The sequence below is a fragment of the Scleropages formosus genome, chromosome 21 (genome assembly GCF_900964775.1).
Source record: "Scleropages formosus chromosome 21, fSclFor1.1, whole genome shotgun sequence".
In the NCBI taxonomy this organism is placed as follows: Eukaryota; Metazoa; Chordata; class Actinopteri; order Osteoglossiformes; family Osteoglossidae; genus Scleropages; species Scleropages formosus.
Window position 1 is genome coordinate 13,249,210 of NC_041826.1, and position 12,710 is coordinate 13,261,919.

Below are 12,710 nucleotides of genomic sequence, written 5' to 3' on the forward strand. Positions count from 1 at the left end.
TGCGTTAGTGTGTGTAGTAAGAACATGGTTTCCTGTTGCATTTTGGGCACGAGAGACTGACGGCCGCATGCACTTGCTATAAGGGATTCCTAAAGCAATGAAAATGACACTTGTTTCGGTTATTTCCGGCAGCTCTTTGCGGAGCCCTGACTTGTTGGGGTTGCGTCGTGCGAATGAACAGGCGAAGCGACGGGGAAGCCCGAGTCGGCTGTGCCTGCGAGCCTTTGCAGTTAGGGGAAACGGCACTGTCAGGATCAGTGGGCTCGATGCGTCGGACCCCTCGGCACGCGGCGGATAGGAGTTAATTGCACGTGGCCGATTTCCTTGGTAGGATACGGACGAAGAAGCGGAGGTGGAGCTGTGCGAGACACAGAGGCTCCCACCGCGACCAGCTAATCCACCCCGAAAAGGGCTGTGGGGTCTACTGGTTGCTAACTGGAACATGGCATTTTAATCTCATCTCTACAGGACATGGGTTATGGTGGCTTGTCAGCCTTTTAGGAATGTCTTAGCTCAGGGAGAGCAGCTGAACATTGACTCCAGTGTGTAATTTCAGTCCTTGTACAGTTAAATGTGTATCACTGTGTTTCTAAATATTGCATTAAGGTGATTTCAGAAGAATTTTGAGAGAATCACTGCAGCTAGTCCTGTAGGATCCATCCATCCATCCATCCATCCATCCAGTTTCAATTACCACTTTATCCTGAGTGTTGGCAACCCAGAGCCTATTCCAGAAGTATTGGGTGCAGATTGCCGAGGGTTTTCAGTCCATTGCAGGGTAGTCTCTCTCTCTCTCTCACACACACACACACACACACACACACACACACACACACAAAGTCACTCACCGACTGATACATCACCAGCCTGCCTGAGCTGCATGTCTTTGGACTGTGGGAGGAAACCGGAGCACCCGGAGGAAGCCTATGCGGGCACAGGGAGAACATTCGACCCACTGCTCCTCTGTGCCCCCCCCCCCAACAGTAAGTAGCTTTGGCAAAAACCACAAGCCAGATTGATAATGGTCTTGAATTTACTGGTTCAGTTGTGATTTAAATTTACTTTGATTGACCATTGTGATTGTTTTAGATGTTCAGCGTGGCAGGAAGCAGACGGAAGTGTACTAGTTAGAACTGCTGCCTTTGGACCCAGAATTCTCTCAAATTGTTTATGCAGTGTGGATGTGTTTCATTAATTACCCCGTGCCTTCTTTCCCTGCCCCCTTCATTCCCTTCAAGGGGGAATCTATTTAGGGGCATTGCTCTCATGGCGGTGACACTGTACCCATAAGAACTGAGTGCTCGCATCGGCTGCTTGCTCCATGATGACCTTTGCCTTCTCCAGCTGGGGGGCTGGTTTAGAATGACCCAGGTCTGGCATGTTCAGTTGTGATTTTAACCATAGTGTGATACCTGATCAACACTTCTGCTCAGGATAGCCTTTCGCCGATCTGCGGGACAGTACAATCCAGGGGGAGGAAATGGTGATAAACAGAGGATGGCAGCTGTGTCGGAGTGGGGTCCATCACGGTGTTGGCACAGTTCGGGCATACCCCACCTCTGAAATGAAAGGCACCGCCGTGGGGGTAGAACTTCAAAACACACATAACTCTTCGAGGGTGGTGGCCTTTCACTTATTTGTATGTCGCTCTGTGTTTGATTTCACAGCTTTTCCGTGTTTTATTTCGGAACCCCCACCCTTCCACGTCCCGGTCTTCCCGCACCCACCGATCACATGTTACGGGTAAATGCAAGGTACAGCGGCTAATGTCTCAGCTGGAATGAGCACTTTTTCCTTAACACCACTCACCTGTCTGTTGTGTGACTCTCACCAGCGGGGGAGGAGCTTGAGGGATGTCCTTGTTCTTCTTGTCATGGTGTCACTCCACTGAGTTGAGCAAACGGTCATAACATAAGACCCAATGGAAAGCATTGCCAAAGTATCTATCCTTCTCGCTGTCATTCCTAGTAGAGGGGATCCACTCTGAACTCGATGCGGTGAGATCTATGATGTGGATTTTTTTGTGGTCATGTCAGAACTGCAAGCTCTCCAGAAGGCTTGGTACATTGACTTTATATTATTATAATATGAACTATGCTGTGTTGCATCAAATGACATTCAAAATGTTATGATTTATTGTAATATGTGGACTAGCAGATAACATTTATTGTCTGGCCTTACAGCATAGGGGGCACGGTGGCACCGTGGGTTCAGCTGGGTCCCGCTCTCTGGTGGGTTTGGGGTTCAAGTCCTTCTTGGGGTGCCTTGCAACGGACTGGCGTCCCATGTTGGGTGTGTCCCCTCCAGCTTTGCACCCTGTGTTGCCGGGTTAGGCTCTGGTTCGCCGCGACCCCGCTTGGGACGAGCGGTTTCAGCCAGTGTGTGTGTGGTCTTCCAGTATTTCCCTGTCTGGTTCATCGACGGGCTTTTATTGGAATTTCAGCTGAGCTCATCAAGAATGACTTACGATCTTGATGATTAGGCCACTGGAAGAATGACTGGGTTCTTTTCTCAGTAGAAAGCAAGAAGCTCGGAAGTATATTTTTCATTATAAACATTTCTCACACTCATATGTAAGGCTATGAGTATGTGTTTTATGACCAGTAACGCATACAGTATGTATGGTTACATTTATTTGTTTGGCATTCACAACGAACACTATGTAGAATTTAGATTACACTTTTTCATTCATGGTGACTTACAGTGCTGGATACACTAACTACTGTCGGTCACTCATCTATACAGCAAAGCAACACGCTTTCTCAACAGTTCACCATACACTATGGGCAATTTTAGTCTCAAATTCTGTTGAAGGCATGCCTTTGGACTGTAAGAGGAAACCCACGCAGACACAGGGAGATCATGCAAACTCCATGCAACCTGGGGGCGGAACTGAACTCGTATCCTCTTGCACAGTCCAGGGTTGTGAGACGGCAGCATTACTTGCTGTGGCACTGTGCCACCCATCTCTTGTTATATTTTACGCATCTCCCATAGATCCATTGTGCCACACCTTGTTCTAGGGCTCACCCAAGTCTCATACAAGCAAGGTGTGTGTGTTTGTGTGGGTTTTTTTTTTTTTTTTTTCTTCCCCTCTCTTTTTAAGTTTTGTTGATCTTTTTAGATTTGAGTAACCTGCAAGGCAGCCTAAACAATTGTTTAACTCTCACAACACGCCGTTCTCATGAAGATGGGCAGTAGTAATGATTTACAAAGATAAATTGTGTTGCTAGAACTGGCATTTGAAAATAGTTATTGCATGAAAACTATGTTTAATTGGTATAATATTCAAGGCTTAGATACAGAAAACATCATTAAACATGACCTCAGGACATTAATACGGCAGTTGCTATATTCCCAGTGAAAAAGCACAATGCTGTTTTACCCTGTTTCCTGTGGGCCGTTTACACTGCAGAGATGCTTATTGGTGCAGCAACAGAAGATTTAACCTCTGGCTTGTCAGTTCCAGTCCTGGTGATGTATGGCCATCTCATCTCCTCATGTTGGCCAAGGCAGGGCATCTAGTTGGAGTTTTCACTGTGGACTGAAACATATGGGAGTCTGCTTCCCCCCCAACAACTTGGATCAAGATCATGTCAGACAAGCCCTCATGACTCCTATGGGACCCTAAGTCAAGGTACACAGATGCTCACCTCAGGGTTACTCTGAGTGTTTTCAATTAAGGTTGCTTGTATTACCTATTTTGAATGCAGTACTTCCTCAGCAGGTTTATTGTTCTACCTCTGAGAGACTGGCCTATATTATGTGGGGGCATCTGGCTGAGCCTCTTGGTGTGATGGAGTGTCTTGCTGTGGCGATGCTGAATCTGAGAACATCTCTATTATTCAGAAGGCATAAATTGTGTGCTATCACTATCACGTGGTTCTGTAGGGGTGGTTGAACACATGAGGCATGACCCAAATCCCAAGCATTAATAGCAAATATGCAGTTTATGACAGTTGGATAACAGGCTCTTCCCCAGGGTCTCCTGATCACATTCAGGCCAAATCAGCTCAAGGGCTCAATTAAGTGTGTAGAGTCTGGATGAAGCCTGATGAGCTCAGTGTCTCAGTTTACTGCTTCAACTGAAATTTCATTTAAACATTTAAACTGTGAGTGGCTTTTAATGTTGGGTAGTGACAAAACAGAAAGTTGACTTATGTGGAACCGTGAAGCGACTTGAGTTTAAATACCTCTCTGTTCTGTCTCTCAGCATTACCTTCTGCTCAGTTTCGCCTGGCCATTTACTACATGTAATGCTAGTAAAAATAAAAAACTCTTCAGTTTCACAAAGTTGCGATGCAGGAGGTTTGTTAATTGGTCAGCAATGTTGAGAGAGTAACCATAACAGATGGTGCCTGTGGGCAGTGTGTAAAGCTGGATCTGGGGGAGGGGGTTGTCTAATGGGACAGGAAACTTCAAGACTTTGGGTCTCTCTCCCTTTGGCATGCCGTCAGCCTTCAGGCTCATGAAAAGAGTCCAAAACTCATTCCCCAACCTTCTGTTCATGCCTTAACATTGAAGCCAACCTCTTGGGTCAGGAGTTTTGTCTGCTTTGTGGTTCAGTGGCCAGGCAGTAGCCATGCAGTCCTTGCCATGTGGGTGGATTAGGTTGAGTCCCTGATTCATCCCATCCCTTGCTGTCCCACATGTTTTTTTTTTAATCAAAGAATTTTCACTTGTAAAAGAAGTGACGCACATGACATTATGTGAGTAGATGACGTCACGTTCAACGTTGCGGTCAGTCTGGGTTCTTGGTGATAACTATTTCTGTGCACCACACAACAGTTCACCATATACTGGGTCATCCTTCATCATGTCGCTGCCTCTTCCTTCCTTCCTGCAAACAAGTATACAGTACATTGTACGAGCAGTTTCATATAGGGTTTTGTTTTCTATTAAACAGATAATATACACGTACACATTTATCGAGCATAGGAGATCGGGAGAAGTGAGTGTGAAAGAAATGTGTTTTGAGACCCCTTTCAAATGTAGGTACTCCGGTGGGCCTGTCGAATGTTTTCTAAATAGAGAGAGATCTTCAAAGCAGCTTCTCAGCAGTTCCGAGTGAGAGTGTGAGCCGAAAACCTTTATGCTTTTGATTCTGGATGTCTTGTGCATGGGATCACCAAGCGGGCAGAAGTGGAGGAGCATAGCAGTCTAGTTGAGGTGTGGTGAGCGATCAGGTTTTGTAGGTATCGGAGCAGATCCGATGGTTCTGAAGGAGACCATGCAGCTACAGCTGTGGCAACCAGTCACATATGACAGACTGGAATTACAATGTTACAAGACAATGATTCTCCAAGTCTTACATACTTTACATTGTCTTTTGAGTCCTTGTTCTACTTTCAGAATTGAGAACAGCGCTGTTCATTCCTTTATCCTTGTTATTTCACCGATTGGTTTTCCATTCATTGTTTCAACTTCTTCTCTGGGATGGATGATCTCCTCATACTTTTTGCTCACCCAGAGTATGCCACCTTTGACAATGACTTTGCTTTAACTTCCATATATCAAATGGTCCCTCACCGGAGGAACTTGACACTCCCACACACCAGAACGTCGGTGTGCCAGCTCATGTGCACGTCGCTGAGTACGAACAAGAGAGTGACACAACGGGCTCATGGTCGTGACTAGACGTGGAGTGATTCAGCATTTTTACATATATTTAGTTTTCCCTTCCTATCTCCACCATCACCAGTGCTGTATAAAATGTTCATGCAATGCAGTGAAATCACTGGAGTTTCCCTCTCTCTTCTCCTTTCTCTGCACATCTCATGCGCATGAGGAGATTCTCTGTCTTCTAAGAGTACTTGTCACAGTGCCACATGCATCGCATCTGTCATTAAACTCATTGTCATTGGAATCTATGAGAATCACAGTAAAATGCTTCATTGACTTGATAACAGTAATTATGCAAAAATGCAAAAGGGCCTCTGAGTTCCATCCTCCAGTATTTGCTTGCACTCCGTTCTGCTTTTATTGAACAAAACTGGCTTTATTTCATGTGGAAACTCTCAACTAAGTGGTGTAAAACTTTGAACTTCCTCAACCTCTCGTGTGGGTGCAAATAGAAAAGGCTTATAAACTTTTCAAAGTATAAGTTTTATTAACCACGCAGGTAATGTACTTCAGGGAGCCATATTTTTGCAGAATGAGCCTTAATGGTGGTGCAGTGCAGGCAGCTGGTGGAGACATTGGGGACGTAGGGTAGAGTGGGCTGTGTGTGTGTGTGTGTGTGTGTGTGTGTGTGTGTGTGTGTGTGTGTGTGTGTGTGTGTGTGTGTGTGTGTGTTTTGAAGAGTTTCCAGTGTGCTTTGGACTCACCACACAATGTCACTGTAAGGCACTCAGATGGGCCTGGCACTGCACACAGTTTTCAAGGGACTCCTGAGACTCCTGCAAGACCTATTCCCTGAACGGTATGCGCTAAAGTTCCACATCCTGTTATCCTTTGTTTGGCCTGTAACTCTCCACAGGCAGTTTTCCTCTTGAAGTTCTTGGTCTTATTATTATTGTCTGCTCCATTTAGCTGATGCTTTTCTCCAAAGTGACTTAGTCTTAAGTTTCTTGCAGTGATTTACACATTTACACATCTTGGTAATTTTTTCCTTTTTCAGTTTAGGGTAAGTACCTTGATCAAGGGAACTACAGGAGCGGGTGGGATGCAAACATGTGTCCTTCAAATGCAGGGTGGGGACTTTAATCATTATGCCATCCTACTGGCCCCCCTGCTGCCACTTGGCTTTGTTGAGACCTTTTTCAGACATTCAGTCTTTGTCATACATCCCCCATTACCACCATCTCTCCTTTATGGATTAGAAGTTCAACAGTTGTTATGAAACATTGTTATAGCTATGTTTTGGTGTGTGTTGGGTAGCTCTGAGATGACCTTTAAATATGAGCAGTTTTTGTTAATATGTACATAAGTGCCATTGAGTCAATGTCAATTATTGGCAACTACAGAGATGCACTGCTTCCAGAATGTTCTTTTCCTCTTGTGTCATTGGAGAGGGGAGCTCCCCTTGTCACTGTCATTGAAACTATCAGTCATAATACCAGTCATCCTCTTTTACTTTCACCTTTTCCAAGCCTTATTGTCTTTCAAGGGAATCCAGTCTCATTTTTTTTCTCTTTAAGAAATGATTGTTTAAACACTGTGTAAGTTAGAACTCTTTTTATGGGACACATGTACTTCTGTCCTCCTTTTTACTCTCACTCGGTCCTTCTAAAGGCTTCTGAGAAATGAGGGTATGTCTTCTGGGAAGACTGGTTGAAGCTGGTCTCTTTGCTGTCTCCCAGGGATAGACCTCAGTGGAGATGATTCTCTTTCCAGTCCAGCACGGTGAGACAGGCCCATCTCCAGCTCGAGCTGTGATCGGCACTGTCCGCCATGGAGCGGGAATTCATGAAGAAGCTCATTCCCAAATCCATCATGTGTTGCCCTGTTTGGCTCAGGATTATAGTATCCTAATGCTGGTTCACTCAAGGTTTTTCATCCCCCCGATAACCTTTGGAATTTTGCAATTAATATGACTCTCAGGTCTGTAAAGCATTCTGCTGGGTTTCTGTTTTACTTTATGACCTGCCAGTCCTGGTTTCCTTAGAGTTAAGTGTAATTTCTGCTCTGTTGTATAAGGCTGCCTCTGAACCAACCATGAAATGTTGTTTGGATTGTATAAGGGAAGTATAAGTTAATACCAGGCTGCGGATTACAGTAATATAAATCCCAGTTTTTGGACGTCCGTCAAGATACCCATCAAAGTAGCTTTGAGTCACGTTTGGAAAAGAGCTTCTGTGATATTTCACCAGCAGATGTGGAATTCAGCAGGAAGCTCTTAACTTCGCAATTTTTCAGTTTTAGGAACAGCGCAGGGTCACAGTAGTGTACAGGCAGAAACAGTATGCAGAGAAACTGCAAATATGTCCACATTTCTGGAGCAAGGGCTGAAGGTCAAACAGCTAGAATATATCACAATTATGATCATGCAGCACTTTGTAATAACTTCTGGAGGGGTGTCCAGATGTTCCAGAATTCATTAGAATTGTCATGCAAATAAAATCTGTTTTTCAAGTAGGGGAAACTGAACCACTTTGCCCTGTTTACAGAGGGCACTTCTGCTGTGGACCACAGGAAAAATGCTTTTCCTTGCCAGATATTTAAGAGTAGTTAGCCTCGAAACCATAACATCATCAAGAAATGAGTTTGGGTTGTGATTTAACAACAGAATAGATGGGGAGAAGTCAAATTTTGTTTTTGTAAATGGTCGCGTGAACCCCATTGTAATAGATTTGTATCTTGTCACATTCCAGGAATAAATGTATAATAGTGCCTAGAGAGACTTTGCCCTTAAAACAGATCTGAGATGTCTCTGGGAACATGCTGTCAAGGTGCACCGGAGTGAGGTAGATTCTGTGAATGAACTTGAAGTCTTCTTCCTGGATGCCGAAGGAGGTACAGGCAGGGAAGACTTCAGCACGTATAGGTGACCATACTTGGTTGCTAAAAGACATGTCAAGGTCATGTTCCCAAGTCTCCCACAGTGTGTTCAAAGAGCCGGTATCAGCACTTGATAAAATGGTGTATAATGTAAAAATCATGGCCCTGGAGTTGTTTAGTGCAATGAGCTGTTTCTCAACTTTTCTTAATTCTGTCCATAGTCAGTCTTTTTTTTCCTAGGGCAGCAGTGACATAGTTGTAGATATTTATAGAAGTCCATATTGGGGAGTTCAAAATTATGTCTTAAGTTGAAACTCATGATTGTTTGATCTGCAAAAAAAAAAAAAAAGATGTGTCTGACACCCCTTTAAACAAGCCCAATTTGACCAGTAGTTTTGGACCGGGGTTGAGAGCAACAGGAGACGACAACAATTCTGGATCCCCAAGTATCTCGTTACAGCTCTCCGAACTATGAGTGTGCAATACAACAACATTTTTGGATTAAGATGAGCTCTTATTAAAGTGCTGAATGAAAGGCATGAAGCAGACTCATACCAACACACAGAGAATCTGGCCAAACCTGGAACCTCTTAGTCACTTGCTTAATTTGTGCTGCCCAATAGTAAAATTCTTCTTTCTGCCTGAAAGCCATTTGTAGTAACATGTGCGAAAGGGTCTGAATATAAAAGCTTAATTTTATAACTTCATGTATCTATGCTATCCAAAACGGAACATAAGAAACTGTTGTGTGCCTGTCAAATGATTTCTGCATAGAGAGAGAGATCTTCAAAGTAGCTTCTCACTTTGCTGCTATAAAATTTGTACGACGGCACAATTGATGGGTTTTAAAATAATAGGCAGGTGTACTTTTTGCAGCGTATGGATTTTATACATCAGATGTGACATGGTGTCAGTAGTATCTCACTCTCATTCCTTTCTGCCCAGTTCGTTAAGTGTGACAACCCAGCCCTCACCTCTTCACCCCCACAGCTCATTCCCGAAAAGATTGCGTCTAATTCTATACACCATAAGCAGAAATGGATGGCGGAGGAGTAAACAGCATGTGTGACCCTACAATTTCAGGGCTGCTGATAGACCGTGCCCTGCCTCTCCTTCAGAGGTTTGCAAGTACGTCTGCGATGAGACGTCCCAAGGCTGCAATATACTTTGGACCTAAAGACAAGTCCATCAGTACAATAAACTGATCGCTGACAATCAGGAAATGTTTTCCTTCTGAATGCATTTATTTGGGAGGCTGGGCCTTAAAAAAAACCTTCTAGAACCCCCTACCAGTCAGATTTTAAGTAGTGGGCTGTGCTGCGTATCTAGAGCCCCTCCTGTCACCGAGCACACAAAGATGCCTTTTGTGTTCCAGCCCTTTGTGGGCTTAGGGTTCTGCTGGACCATCAAAGGAAGCCCCATTTCAATGGGTTGTAGGGCTGATCTCTCCCACCTGCACTGATATCTCTCATTACTGTCATGAGTATCCCACAGAAACACACTTTGCACTGAAGTGGTTGTACAAAATTGCAAGTACATGAAAAGGTAGTTCTTTAATTTTTTTTTTTTTCCTCTCCTTAGGCACAGGCATGCATGTTCTTAATATGGTGCAAGTAGTTCTTTAAGGGAAAAGACATGATTTTCATTTCAAAGTTCATGTTGAAACAGACCATAGCAGACTAGTTTTGGTACGCGTGCCGATACCTACTGCATTCAGTGGCTCGCGGTTATTTCCAGCAGCCTGAGCAGGCTCTTTTGTTATCGAGACCACCGCAACTGCAACCAAGTGGGAGAGGTCACATGATCATTCCCTCTGCATCCCATAATAGCCTGCTGTTGCTATTTATATCTGCTAACAAGTTATTTGGGCTTTCCCCCTGGCGGTTCGTGCCATCTGACCTTTGTGATGGTCAGAGGCACGGTTCATGGTAGGGAATAAATATCTTGTATTTAGGTACTCTTAATTCTGCAGCCCTGAGGGGAAAAGGCCAGATGTGTGTAACTCAGAAAGCTGTAAGTTTATAAAGAACTGACCATCCCTGCTCACTCTTGACCCATGTCCCCAAATCATTCTATTTGCATTTACACTGTAAGTTGCACATCACACACACGTCATCATCATCATCTGAAACCGCTTGTCCCATGCGGGGTCGTGGGGAGCCGGAGCCTAACCCAGCAGCACAGGGCATAAGGCTGGAGACCAGTCTGTCACAAGGCACCCCAAGCGGGACTCGAACCCCAGACTCACCGGAGAGCAAGACCCGGTGAACCCACTGCACCACTGCAACCCCCTACTGAAAGTTGCTCCAAAGCAAATTAAAATGATATGCGCACTTATATAACTGGGTAACGTATTGATTTATTTTATCCTAGCCTCTAATGTTGACTGTACAGAGACCCACTCTTAATTGTCCCGAAATGAGTGTCCGCTTACACACATCCTCACATTTTAGCTTTATAAAGAGGCCCCAGATGTGTTTGAGCTTTACTGTCGGTGCTTGGTAAAAATGGCCCTAAGCTCTTCCCAAGAAGAACACGTGTTGCTTCTACTCGAAGGGTGGAGACATTGAACCGAGCTGGTCAGTTGGCTCACGTATTTCCTCCCATGCTGGGAGTGCCCTGTTTGACGCAGCATGGTACAGAAGGGACATGTTGGCCTTTCCCAGGACCCCGCTAGGACCGCGAATGAGAAGTTGGGCTGGCGCCAGCCGTGCACAGTCCTGTGAGGGACAAACTGGCACCGAATCCCCTTTTTGTCCGTCCGATAGGCCCGCAGGCAAGAGGCTTTCGTCCAGGAGCGGTACGGCCTCTTCTCTCTGACGGACCCCTTCCTGGCACTTCAGCGGGACCAGGAGGCCCGGGGATGCGAGCGGGATCAGCGGGCTATGGGTGCCAGCCCCGTGGCGGTCCTGGAGGTGGTCACAGCGCACTGCCGGAGGATGCAGGAGAGGATGAGCGCCCAGCTGGCGGCCGCTGAGAGCAGGCAGAAGAAGGTAAAGCGTGGCTGCCGCACATGTGCCCCCAGTTCAGCATCGCCCTAAATCACAACCTTTTCTCCCGATTCTCATATACACTTTCACGCAGTCCCTCATTCCACCGTTTCCTAGGCTGATATTATGAACATCTGATATGGTAAAAAATTCCCTGCTCCATATGTGTTGCCTCTGTGCCTTTTCCAGGTATTATAAGCATGCAGTGTGAAACTTAAAGCTTTGTAAATCCATTTTTCACTTTTTCAGAATAAGTCTCTTTGGTGAAGTGGTTTTGCTCTCACAAGCTCTCCTTTGGAGTCTGCGTGGTGGTGTTTCACAGAAATAAGGCTCTGTCAATGTATGCAAACTCGATGCCGTTTTAATGTGCTCGTTAAAACTAAGGCCCTGGACTCCGTAATTCTAGCGGAATCACGAGGTACACCATGGTGTACTATAGTATACTGTAGGTAAATGGCCTGCCTCCGTTCAGAAATCACTCATTGTGATCATCGCAGCTGGACACACAGGCTGCTTTTTCTGTTGACTTCTGAGCCCAAGACCTCATGAATGATGCCCGTTTCAGACTGCTGCAGAGTCCTGAGCCCCCAGCACCTGAGTCGATGAATTCAATTCAATCCCATGTACTTTTACAGAGTGTTCTCCTCACACAGTAATCCAGAGCACTGAACAAAGGATTAGAGGTGTAAGACAAGTAGATAGTTGGCTATACATTTATTACAATAACCACGTAATTATTAAAGCTTTAAGTAAGCCTACAGTCCACGGAGGAGAGGAACAAAAAAAACTCCCAAACAAAACGGCAAAAACCTCTGGGGGTCCAAGTGCCAGTGGCTGCCCACCCCTTGTGGGCATTCTATGTTGGGGAAAAAAACTTTTAAGTCAATTTACAGCTATTTATAACATCGTTTGATGTCCCACCACCTCGGTGACTCTCTGTGGTTCAGACTCGGGTAAAGGGTGCCGACCAGGACCGGGTGCTCCAAAGGCCCTGTAATGAGCCAGCTGTTCTGGAGTGACCAGTGGGGAAACCTCGGGGATAGGCTCTGGACCACCGTGCCCCACTTATTTTGCATCCTCCCTGGGTGCAGAAGAGCCTTGCCAGAAAAAAAATTGTAATTACTTTATTGTAATTCTTTACTCGAATTGGGTATATGGGATTTCTGCTCATCCCAACGAAGTAAGTGATGAAAATTAAAGACAAAACAATCTTTCCGCATATCGTTACAGTACTGGCTCATATTTGCTGTATCAGTTTTCCTGGAATCCAAGATATAATGA

General features: G+C 45.1%; 1 protein-coding gene across 7 annotated transcripts in view; it reads left to right on the forward strand.

Moving 5' to 3' along the window:
* LOC108918687 (cortactin-binding protein 2-like) overlaps positions 1-12,710 on the forward strand; it is a 46,819-nt gene that overhangs the window by 12,606 nt on the left and 21,503 nt on the right. For all 7 annotated transcript variants that reach the window (XM_029247200.1, XM_029247202.1, XM_029247199.1 and 4 more), the window contains exon 3: positions 11,208-11,432. In XM_029247200.1, coding sequence (XP_029103033.1) covers positions 11,208-11,432 — 225 coding nt within the window. The remainder of the gene's footprint in view (positions 1-11,207; positions 11,433-12,710) is intronic.